Source organism: Erythrolamprus reginae, chromosome 2 (assembly GCF_031021105.1).
Source record: "Erythrolamprus reginae isolate rEryReg1 chromosome 2, rEryReg1.hap1, whole genome shotgun sequence".
Taxonomy (NCBI): domain Eukaryota; kingdom Metazoa; phylum Chordata; class Lepidosauria; order Squamata; family Dipsadidae; genus Erythrolamprus; species Erythrolamprus reginae.
This window is the reverse complement of record NC_091951.1, coordinates 327,295,384-327,308,303: the sequence shown is the minus strand read 5'-3', so window position 1 is coordinate 327,308,303 and position 12,920 is coordinate 327,295,384. Positions and strand designations below refer to the sequence as shown.

Here is a 12,920-nt window from a genome sequence, read left to right as displayed (position 1 = left end):
GTTGTTTTTAGACTTTCTTTAATATAAATGGCTACTCCACCTCCCCTTCTCTCTATTCTATCCTTCCTATACAGTGTATATCCTGGTATGGATATTTCCCATTCATTAGAATCCTTAAACCATGTCTCAGATATGGCAACCAGGTCCAAATTATCTCTAGATATTATGGCCATTAATTCACAGAGCTTGTTGCTCAAGCTTCGAGCATTCGTGCACAATACCCGAAGAACATTATTTTCATTATTAGTTTGCCCCTTATCATCAACAACTACATCTATTTTATTTGCAGCTCCCTTTTCATAAGTTTCCAAAAACTGCTTTATCCTCATTGGTCAGGGACAGAAATCACCCACATCAGTTACATCTCTGTCCCCTTTACCTAGTTTAAATGCCTGTCCAAAAAAGTTCTGAATTCCTCACCGAGTACCTGGGTACCTCTGTATGATGGATGCAAACCATCCCTCTTAAACAACTCCCTATTAGACCACCTACTGACATCATGACTTACATAGCCAAAACCTTCAGCTTTACACCACTGCCTTAACCACACATTAAACTCTCTGATACACGTTGTTTTATCCTCTTGACCACAAACCAGTAACACCTCTGAGAAAGTCACTGAATCTGTTATTTTACCCAGCTCCACACTTAGACATTGAAAATCTCTTTTCACTACATTCACATTTATCTGGGACAAATCATTTGTGCCAAGATGCACCACCACATCAATGTTTTGAAGCCTGGAAAGAATGAAAAACAGGTGTGCCATCACATGCTGGGAGTGGGAGAGGGTCACATGCATAGGGGGGGGCATGTAATTATAGGTGTGGGCATGCACATGCATGATTTCCCCTCCCACGTAACACCCCCCCCCCTTTTGGCACACAAACCAAAAAGGTTTCACCATCACTGATATAAAGGAAGGGAAACGACAGGAAATTGATTAAGCTTAGAAAACTAATTCAAAGAGTCACTGCATTGAAATGGCTAGGTGAGATTTACCAATAAACTCAACCATAGAAGAGTAGCCTTCAGTATGGTTCCGATCCACAGAAGATCTACTGGGAAGCTGCAACTTAGAGCAGGGGTCCCCAAACTTTTTACATAGGGGGCCAGTTCACTGTCTCTCGGATTGTTGGAGGGCCAGACTATAAAAAAACCTGTGAACAGATTCCTATGCACACTGCACATACCTTATTTCTTTCACTCACTCTTTCTCTCTCTCTCTCTCTCTTGCTTTCTCACTCTCTCTCTGGCTATCTCTCTTCCTCCCTCCCTTCCCTCCCTCCTTCCTTCCTTTCCACTTCTTTCCCTTGCTCTTTTTCCCTTCTCTTTCCCTTTTATTTATTTCTCTCCACTTCTCTCTCTCTCTTTTCTCTCTTTCACCCTCCCTCTTCTCTCCCCGTGGAGGACTCACCCGACAAACCTCTACCCTCCGACCCCGGACTCCCATTCAATTCCCATTCAGAAAACAGGAGCTAGCAACTCAAAGAGAAGGAGGAGGAGGCGGGTGTGTGCGTGTATGTGTGTGTGTTGTACCAAGCTCGGCTTTCGGCAAGCCTTACTTTACCTTGAGAGAGATAAGATTGAGGGGGACGTTCTCACTGCTTTTCCAGTGCGGCCTTGGAAAAGACCTGCGGGCCAGATAAATGGCCTCAGTGGGCCGCATGTGGCCCTTGAGCCGTAGTTTGGGGACCGCTGACTTAGAGCCTTGAAGATTAAACTGGTGTCAGCAATGCAAGGTTAATCTGCTTTTGCTACTTTGGGCTTTGCTAAATCCTTGTAATGTGAAAAACAAGGGCTGAGTAGGAATCATTTCAAATTTGAAAACATTCCAAGTCCAAAAGCAGCTACCTCAATCAGGGCGTGGGCCGCAAATGACTTCCAATGTAAATGAAACAGTGTTCTGAGAAACAGGCAAGGAATATCAAATGATTTCACTTCAAGAGACAATGCACAAACCTGCTAAATCCCATCCATATCTGCATCTTTATCTATATCATTTGTATCTATATGTGCATAAAGTAAAAGTAAAGGCTCCCTCCTTGCATATGTGCTAGTTGTTCCCAACTCTAAGGGGCGATGCTCATCTCCATTTCAAAGCCAAAGAGCCAGCACTATCCAAAGATGTCTCCGTGGTCATGTGGCCAGCATGACTAAATGCCAAAGGTGCACAGAATGCTGTTACCTTCCCACCTTCTACTTGCATTTTTAATGTGATTTCGAACTGCTAGGTTGGTAGAAGTTGGGACAAATAATGGGAGCTCACTTTGTTACGCAGCACTAGGGATTCGAACCACTGAACTGCCGACCTTTAGATCAACAAGCTCAGTGACTCACTGCATCCCTTGATATATGCATATGTGTATGCATTTATATATGTATATCTATAGGCATCTACACCTATATCCATATTGATAACTATATCTATACCTATTATCTATAGCTTTATCTATACATCTATTGTTCAGGACAACATGGAGGATCGGGGTCAGTGCCAGGGGTGGGCAGCAGGTAGGGCGGGGTGGAACGCAGAAATGAAGATGCATGCGCAGCTCCAGCTGATCGGCGGCTGTCACTTCCTAGATTACTGATCTCAGTTTGGCTCTCCTTTTCCCCCCTGCTGCTGCTGCTGTGTCTGCGCTCCCTGCCAGCGCCGCTTCCATCCACAGCTTATGCTTGCACCTCAAGCAGGAAGTGGGCGTGTGAGGCTGGAGTGGAGCCGGGCAGGAGAGAGGGAAGCTCGTCCAAGGCCAGGAAGGAGGAAAGAGGAAAAAAGCAAGGAGCGCAGACACAGCAGCAGCAGGAAAAAAAGGAGAGCTGAGCCGAGACCAGTAATTCAGGAAGTGACAGCTGCTGATCAGCTGGAGCTGTGCACACATCTTGATTTCCGCCAGTAGAACTGTGTTCCACCATGTCCTGCCTTCTGCCCACCCCTGCTTGTACGTAAGTGGTAGTTGGGTGAAGGAGGGAGAGAGGGATTGAGAGACTGGCTAGGGAACTGTCACAGAATGTTGTAAATGAAGATCATGTGACTGCAGCACGAGCCCAGGAGCACAACTGCAGCTATTAGCACTGAAGTACCCACAACTTTTCCAAATTTCATTCCTTCGGGCTCACAGATCCCATGTTTTGGACACATTCTATAAGTTAGCCCACTTGGGTACCTTAGTTCAAAAATTGTTGCCCTCTGATGCACAGTTTCACCCAGGTGAAAGGTTATGACAACATAATCACAACCTTTAGTGGTATAGAGCAGTGTTTCCCAACCTTGGCAACATGAAGATATCTGGACTTCAACTCCCAGAATTCCCCAGCCATCATTCTCTGGCTGGGGAATTCTGGAAGTTGAAGTTCAAATATATTCAAGTTGCCAAGGTTGGGAAACACTGGTATAGAGTTTAGCACACATCTCTCCTGTCAGTCAATATTCAAGCTGAAGATTAAGAAAAACATACCCTCAATCGTAATGGTTTCATTCAAGAAACGCAGCTGCTCAGCTTCACGAAAAGTTTTCATGGTGGAAGAATGGCCTGCTGTAAAAAGAAAAAAGCATGACTAGATTTATTTCAATGGAACATCAATGAAGGCAAACGGTATTTTGGGGAGTATAAGACGCACCTTTTTATCCTCAAAAAGAGGGTGAAAAATTGGGTGTCTTATACACCAAATGTAGCCCACCCAACCATTCCCATCCCCAGCAAGTTTCTCCCACCTTGACCTTACACTGCTGAAAATAGGAATACCTGTACCATTATTTAGGAGCAATAATAGTGTTAGTTTCTTTTTTTTAAAAAAAAAAAAATTAACAAGACTTCTGATTCTGCAGACGTTGGACTCCCTTTAGTAACACATTCTCTATGCATTTGGAAAACTGTTCTATATACTCCACCCTTCCTGTAGGTGAGGTAAAATTAATGGGAACAAATGTATTTCATTTTAGAATATACAACTTTGTTCGGCCAAGGGTTGACATAGGAAGAGAAGCCCAGCAGAGTTGAAGGGTTTCAAAAGAACCCTGCTGGGTCAGAAGGAAGGCCTATCTTCAAGACCAATATCCTGTCCCTCCCAGTGGCCAACTAGGTGCTTTCAGGAAGCCTATAAGCAGCGTTTGATGACAAGGCGCCTGGCAACCGACAGGAAACCTGCTCAGGAAACCATTCAGAGACATAAACATCTAAACTTCCCCTAAAAGTACCAGGGACCACATTAAAAAATAAGCACCAACTGATACACTTTTAGAATCTGAACTACTTCAGTGAAATCACCTGCTCCTGTGTTCAAGTTTGTGGTTTGCAACTTTTTTTTGTGCAACTCGATCACAAAATGGAAAAAGAACGTATGCGTTGATTCTACTTGACAGTGAACAATCTTACAATCATATCTCTTTACTTCAATTATATCCCGAAGGAAGACAACACAAGGAAATTCCTTTCAAGATTTATTTGAGAAGAAGGACCGTCACATAAGTGACAAGTGATGGAGAAATAATGTACCGGTAATAGAAAAACAACAAATAACAACAAAAAAGACCTCAGCCCAGGAGCATCTTAATCACTAAATGGCATCACCAAGACAAATTCTTAAAAATTCCAAGAAGTTCACTTTGTACAGAAAGAAGATGCAGGACAGATTTTGTACACTAAACTACAAGTAGTCCCTCACCTATTGCTGGTGCTACGTTCCAGACCCGGCCGCAATAGGTGAAATCTGTGATGGGGAATTTATCGACTGATAGTCCTTATTTAAGTATTTATATTGTAATTGTTTGGTAAGTTTTCATTGTTTTAAGTGTTTATAAACCCTTCCCACACAGTATTTATTTTGGATACAGTATTTAAATACAGTATTTACAATTTTAGATATATATTTTTTGAAAAACCTGCCGATCGAGTTCCGCGGGCTGTTTAAATCTGCCGATCGACTTCCTCAGAAACCCGCGAACCAGCAAAGATCCGTGAATGATTTTTCTCATTAATATTTCTTGAAAACCCGCGATGAAGTGAAGCCGCAGTAGGTGAAGCGCGGTATAGCGAGGGACTACTGTATACTAAACATGGATTGGCCAAAACTTTTAAGGATAACAAGCTTTATGGAGGATGTACACCCTTGGGAGTCCCAGCACAGACTCTTTCAGAATACTTTAAAATCTAAATACTTATAAACGCATTCATCACATCCGTTCAGCATTGATGACATTTCTAAATTCCATCAAGAATTTTTAGGCATGATGAAAAATAAGGAGAGGCAAATTCATGCTTTCACATCACTGAGGGTGTGTTGTATCTTAGAAACATCCAAATCAGTAATTATCCAGCGAAATATCTGGTTTTTCTACATTAAGATGGGAGACTACTCCAGACAGCACCACAGTCTGTCCATCAATCTAATAATGTATATTCTGCAGCCTTCAGAATTTTGCTACGTGATATTTTAACTAACCAGAGGCTAATTCCCACGGTGCTTATGTCAAAGCAACAAAGCTGCTTCATATACCTCCCTGGACTGAAAAATGTAGGCCCATCTATATATGACAAGCAGCATGCTTTAGCTGCAAGAGTTACAACATTTTTAGATCAATATCATATATAAATTTTAAAGGGTTTCTTTTTGAAAATGTGTAAGAGTCTAAATTTCCAAGTAAGAAGATTGGGTTCACAGAAATGGAGCTTGAGTACAGACACGGTCAGGCATGATGAGAGGTTCAGCCACATTAGAAAAGTCACAGATTCTTTGACCTTATCTTACAATTGTCACTACAACTTGAAATAGCACATGAGAGAAAATTGAAAAGTTCAGGAAGAAACTTATGGATTTTACCTGTGCTGGAGAATTCCAAAGCTGTAGGTGTAGAAATTCCTGAGGTTGTCTCACTGATATTTTCTGATGATTGAGTAGAAGTGTCTAGTTTTATGTAAAAATAAAATCCATAATTAATGACAGCAATACAGAATATGTAATTCTTTACAACAGGTTTATGGTAAAGAATAGGTGAGAACAACTTGGTGGTAACCTTGCTATTCCTTTAATCAATTTTTTGCAGTGTTATATTGATATTTAATTGGTTGTTTAATAATTTTGGGAGATTTTCAACTATGTTTTAGTAGACATGGCAATCTTACATCAATTTAATCAATTTAAAAGTTCCTATTATTATGGTAATGGATTTGTGTTTTACCAGAATAAAAGCATTCACCCAATCTTGATAATTTATCCAGATTTAGGAAGCATTACCTTAGACTAAGAACAGTAGTTCCATAATAACTAATTAAATATACAGTGTTCCCTCGATTTTCGCAGGTTCGAACTTCGTGGAAAGTCTATACCACGGTTTTTCAAAAATATTAATTAAAAAATACTTCACGGGTTTTTTCCCTATACCACATTTTTTCCCACCCGATGATGTCATATGTCATCGCCAAACTTTCATCTGCCTTTAATAAATATTTTTTTTAATAAACTTTAATAAATAAACATGGTGAGTAATAATCTGAATGATTGCTAAGGGAATGGAAAATTGCAATTTAGGGGTTTAAAGTGTTAAGGGAAGGCTTGTGATACTGTTCATAGCCAAAAATAGTGTATTTACTTCCACATCTCTACTTCGCGGAAATTCAACTTTCGCGGGCGGTCTTGGAACGCATCCCCCGCAAAAACCGAGGGAACACTGTATCTATCCAACTTTAGAGATCCTAACTAAACCAGTTTTTCAACCATATGTATGTTTGATATTTTTTTCATCATGGAAAGGAATTAATTTTGAAAGACTTCTGTTCCTTCTCTAAGTTGCTGTTTTTGGCAATTATGTTTCAGAGTTCTTAAAATCTATTTGTAAAGTTGAAAGGGGAAACAATGAATGTATCTATGAAATGTCTGGCTAGGTATGTACGTATTTTCTAGGTATGGCTAGGTATGTAAATATTTTCCTCTTGTTAATCAAGACAAGAATAAAAGAGTCATTTTGGGAAATGTCCACATTTTTGGAAAACTGCACAAATTTGTCGAAAGATATTGACGCAGAGGTTCCTAAATTTAATCTTGTTATATAACACAGAACATAGGATATACGGTATATTGGGAAAAATCTTAAACCTTTCCCTCTTTTTCCACTTTGTCCTGAATGTTTTGTTGAAAAGGTGCTGGGAGATTTTAAGAATGAATCCAAAATAATCTTCCTAACTGTTTTAGCCTGACTTCTGCCTTTAGAGAAGCCCAGAACAAATGTTCTAACTGAGAGATTGTGAACCTTTCGAAAGAAAGCAAATCTGTGTGCTAACAAGGCTAAAATACTGATTTTGCTTGCAGAGCCACAGAATAGAGGAAATAATTCATTTCTGTTGTCATGTAATGTAATGCCAGAGACCTTGTTTCACTCTTCTTCGCCGTGCTACTTGCAAATAACATTTTGTGCTGACATCAGATAGATGACCTCATTTCAGATAGATCCCAAAGTGAAATGAAGACAGAGTGTCTCATCAGAATCCATTATGCCTTTGTCAATAACTGACTAGGAAATTAAATCAAGCTGGTGCTCTCCACTGGACAGAATATGTCTTCTTGTTTCTAAGGAAAAACCAATGACCTAGTCTCTATAGATCAGTTTACGTTTGTATCAAACTTCCAGCATGCTCAGAAGTTCTTATTCAGAAAAAAGGTGACAAGCAAAGAATAGTTAGGCAAACTCTACCACCAGGCAGAGCCAAGCCACTTCCTTTAGCATGGGAGGTACCTGTGAATTAGAGAGACTACAAATACGAACTTAGTTTAAAGTATTGGTTGTTACCTATAAAGCCCTACATGGCTTAGGACCAGATTACCTACGGGACCACCTCTTGCCTCATGTATCCCAGCGGCCTGTCAGGGTCCACAGAGTTGGCCATCTCCAGTTCCTGTCAGCCAAACAATGCCAGCTGGCAGGTCCTAGGGGAAGAGCCTTCTCTGTGGTGGCTCCGGCCCTTTGGAATCAACTCCCCCCAGAGATACAAACTTCCCCCAATCTCCCAGTCTTTTGGAAGATACTGGAGACACATCTTTGCCAGCGGGCTTGGGGCTGTGAAACATAGATATTTTTTTCCAGCCTATGACTGAGATATAGATGAATGTGACTGAATGATTTTTAAGACTTGGGTTTTTAGAGTTTTTAAATTGGATTTTAGTATTTTCAATGGGTTTTAGGTTTTGAATTTGTCTAGTTTTAACTTCAGTTTATAATATGCTATGCGTATGTATATATTTCTATGTTGTAAGCCACCATGAGTCTCCAGAGAAGGGCAGTCTAGAAATTTAAATAAACAAATAAATAAACAAATAAACAAACAAATAAATAAACAAATAAACAAATAAAGCAAACAAATAAATAGTCCTTAAGCTACTATCACATAGTGAGCAAACAAATTGTTATTAAAGAGTGTGGTTGTTGGGTGAGACATTACATGGTTTAATTTTATGACCATTTGTGCTGTGATCGCTAAGCAAGACATTTCATGACTGTAGCTTCAACCTTCGACTGACCAGAATGTATGTATGTATGTATGTATGTATGTATGTATGTATGTATGTAAGTATGTATGTATTGGATTTCTATGCCACCTCTCTCCGAGGACTCGGGGCGGCTCAGAACATACAATACACAGTATACAAAATATGTCAGCAAAGTGTTAATAACCATGACTACTAACTATGATAGCTGTAGATCAGTGTTTTTCAACCAGTGTGCCGTGGCACACTAGTGTGCCGCGAGACATGGTCAGGTGTGCCGCGAAGCTCAGAGAAAGAAAACAAGAAAGAAAGAAAGAAAGAAAGAAAGAAAGAAAGAAAGAAAGAGAAAGCAAGCAAGAGAGAAAAAGAACAAGAGAGAAAGCAAGCAAGAGAGAGAAAGCAAGCAAGAGAGAGAAAGCAAGAGAGAGAGAGAAAGAGAACAAGAGAGAGAGAAAGCAAGAGAGAGAGAGCAAGAGAGAGAAAGAAAGAAAGCAAGAGAGAGAGAAAGAAAGAGGGAGGGAAGGTGGGAGAGAGAAAGACATAGAGGGAGGTAGGGAGGGAGAGAGAAAGAGAACAAAAAAGAGGAAAGAAGGAAGAGAGAAAGAAAGAGGGATGGAGAGAGAGAAAAAAAGAGGAAGGGAGAGAAAGAGGGAGAAAGAAATAGAAAGGGAGGAAGAGAGATAATTTTTTTGTCCAATATTTTTTAGCCCCCCCCCCCTCCCCTCAATGTGCCCCATGGTTTTGTAAATGTAAAAAATGTGCCACGGCTCAAAAAAGGTTGAAAATCACTGCTGCAGATAACCTCCAATATACAAAGTCTCATAATTCTACATAGTCTGGCTCCTTATTCTATGGGATAGTAAGATTTCATCCTACTGTTTGAGGGGATTTGCTTGATGAATGTGAGAAAAGGCTGGAATAGAGAGATTCCTAATATGATTCAAGATAGTTCCCCTCCACGGCATATTGTATTTTTCGGAATGTAAGGTGCATCTTCTCCCCCACCAAAATAGGCTGAAAATTTGGGTACCTCTTACACTCCAAATGTAGCTTTTACTAAGCTTTCTTTCAGCCCTAGCAGGTGCCAATGAATGAAGCAATCTTCTCTGTTTGCTAGCTAAGCCAGTGTTTCCCAACCTTCCCAAACTTGAAGATATTTGGACTTCAACTCCCAGAATTCCCCAGCCAGCGAATGCTGGCTGGGGAATTCTGGGAGTTGAAGTCCAAATATCTTCAAGTGGCCAAGGTTTGGAAATACTGAGCTAAGCAATCTTCCCTTTGCCTGCTTTCCCCATTGTTTCTCTCTCTGAATCGAGAGAGAAGTGAAGTGTTTAAGAAACTGTTTTTCCCCCCAATCAGGGGATAAAAAGCAAGCATGGGCATTCAAAACCAGCAAACTAAAGTTGATGAAGTTAACCAGACTAAGGACTAGCCAGATGAGTACCTGGTAGGCAGATTATTTTTTCCCTATTTTCCTCCCCCCAAAATAAGGTCCACCTTCTACTCCAAAAAATACAGTATTTGCCTTATTACCTATGAGGCTGGGTGGCACAGTGGTTAGAGTGCAGCACTGCAGGCTACTTTAACTAACTGCTAGCTGTAGTTCAGTAGTTCAAATATCATCACCAGCTCAAGGTTGACTTAGCCTTACATCCTTACGAGGTGGGTAAAATGAGGGCCCAGGGGCAATATGCTGATTCTGTACACAGCTTAGAGAGGGCTACAAAAGCACTATGAAGCAGTATATGTCTTAAATGCTATTTGTAGCTGCAGCAGTGAGTAGATGACTCAAATCAAGAAAAATGTAAATGGGAATAGCTATCTACAGACCCAGTAGTTAAAGCATGGGGCTAGAAACTAGGAGCTTGTGAATTCTAGTTGTCCATTAGGCATGAAAGCCAACTGGGTGATTTTGGATCAGTCAATCACTTTTCACCCATCATAGGATTGTTCTGAGTAGTGGTGATGTGGCCTACAGATGAAGCTCTCGCGTCACTATCAGGAGGCTGAGTTCGATCCTAAGTAGAGACAGATATTTTTCTCTCTGAGCACAAAGGGAATATATCTGTTGAACAAACTCCGCATTGGCAATAGGAAAGCCATCCAACCATTAAATACTCTGCTAGCTCTGTTTAGTTGCTCAGACTCCACTCCACAAGGGATTATGGGGTTGTTAAAAGATGATGATGATAGGGTTGTTATGAGGCAAATAGGAGGAAGGAATATTAAGTATGTTTACCATCTGGAGTTATTAATAAAAATACTGTACTAAAAGTGGGATATAAATAAATAAATAAATATCGATCTGTCTGTCTGTCTGTCTAATCTATCTATCTATCTATCTATCTATCTATCTATCTATTATCATACATACAATACATACATACATACATACATACATACATACATACATACATACATATGTCAGCTTCATCTTTCTGGTAAGTGTGTAGCTACAGATATTTGCAAGAGGGGAAAAAACAGCAAAGCCCAACCCCACATTTTTGACAAATATACCATTCATGTCCAATTTCTACACCTCTACAAGAGAAGTGGGAAGGGTCGGTTACTTTTAATACAAGAACTTAACAAACTAAGTTCTTAACCAATAAAAATGTATGTGTTAAAAATTCTGGTATTTTGCATACACCACCTTAACTAAACATACTCCACTAGGGAGTAAATTCTTTTCTTTTCCTGTAATGTGTTTAAACTTAAGAAATCATTTACACTGAAGGGATTATGATCTTAAACCCAAATACTTGACTAATTCATGGAGTGCAACCATCAACTATCACAAAACTCTGGCAAAGCAAGGTGGGCAGTTTTCCTAGCGTTATCTTGGCCTTTCCTAAAGCTGCTAAAATTAATGCCTTATTAGAAGACCTTTTAAACCTGGTTTTGTTCAGTTTAATATTATTTAGCTTACTTTTTGTTTATTGATTAAAACTAAACCACTGAACATCAGAGAATATTCCAATAAAGAGAGCCCCAAGGACCCCACCAGAGAATGTTGCTATATTTCTGTTCAGCTTCTCAAAGGCACATGGTTGGGTCTCTCGATTAGACTGGTTTTGAATCTCCAACCATAGTTACTTGAGACACAAGTATGGATTCCTACACAAACTAGAAAGCTTCACTTGATGGCTTCAGCTGCTGTAAGATAAACCACAAACGGGATCTGATGCATTTTGTCTCCCTGGTTCTGCTTTCCAAACACCCCTGTTAAAAAAAAGTAACTTGTTTCTAAACCAAGTGTTTCGTTACGGTCTTAGCAAGTAGAAAGTTACCAGTAAAGCTGAATTTTAAATCCATATTATGTGCCAATAATAAAGCCCCTTTTCTAAGTCTTATGAAACCAAAATTGAACCATCTCCACACAAAAGAGCAGTTGTGTTATTTATATACATACATTCATGCTTCAACAGTTGAAATTCTTTAGGTCCATGATGGCAAACCTGTGGCATGAAGAACCATATCTGGGGGCAGGTGAGCCATTGCCCTAGCTCAGCTCCAGCGCACATTCCTGCACCAGCCACACAGCCCTTTCGCTCCCAGGAGTCTCCACACAGCCCTTTTTGAATGCCAGGTGAGTACAGGACTCATATGGAGGATCTGGGAGGACATTTTTGGAAAACCTCTGGGGAGGGTGAAAAGTAGGCCTGCCCAGCCCATCAGAAGTCAGGGGGGGGGGAATGAAAAGGATGAATTCAGTTAATGAAACTAATTTGTGACAACTGATGGGACGATAGGACAGGGTAAGACGATATATGGCGAGTAGAATCCAAGACCAAGCTACAAGGAATAAATTGGAATCACTCTATAACAGAAGTCTTCAATCTTGACAACTTTAAGACTTGTGGACTTCAACTCCCAGCTGGCTGGAGAATTCTGGGAGTTGAAGTCCACAAGTCTTAAAGTTGCCAAGTTTGGGAACCCCTGCTCTATAATATGTAAACAGATACCTTGTTCTTGAATTAAAATGGTATACAAGAAACACCCCCAACTTGGTGGTGGGGTGTGAATGCTTGTCTGATGGTGGGCACTAATCACAAAGCACCTGTTTTATGTTGTGTGTGTGTTTATATCTTTAAAAAAAAGCAATAAAAATATTAAATAAAAAATAAGTCAGGAAGTGGGTCGTTTCCGGCCTCCCGAGGGCCTCTGGGGGATGTGGGAGGCTGTTTTCACTCTCTCCAAGAAAGCCTCTGGATTCTAGGGAGGGTGAAAAAAGGACCTACCAGGACTACTGGAAGTCTGGAAATGTACAATTTCTGGCCTCCGGAGGCTTCAGGGAGGCCTGCTAGGCCCAAAATGGGGCTTGGGAGGGTTGCACATGCATGCACAGGAGCAGAGCAGCACGGGGGGGGGGGGGTCACGTACAAGGTGTCAGGTGCATGTGGTGCATTGCATTATGGGTGTGGGCACGCTCACATATGTAT

At 40.6% G+C, this 12,920-nt stretch overlaps 1 protein-coding gene across 4 annotated transcripts in view; it reads right to left on the bottom strand.

Annotated features, from left to right (window-relative positions):
• The window catches only part of EMB (embigin), a 196,198-nt gene that overhangs the window by 49,316 nt on the left and 133,962 nt on the right, over positions 1-12,920 (bottom strand). For all 4 annotated transcript variants that reach the window (XM_070743368.1, XM_070743370.1, XM_070743371.1 and 1 more), the window contains 2 exons: positions 5,821-5,904; positions 3,459-3,536 (listed from right to left, as the gene is read on the bottom strand). In XM_070743368.1, the coding sequence (XP_070599469.1) occupies positions 3,459-3,536; positions 5,821-5,904 (162 nt within the window). The remainder of the gene's footprint in view (positions 1-3,458; positions 3,537-5,820; positions 5,905-12,920) is intronic.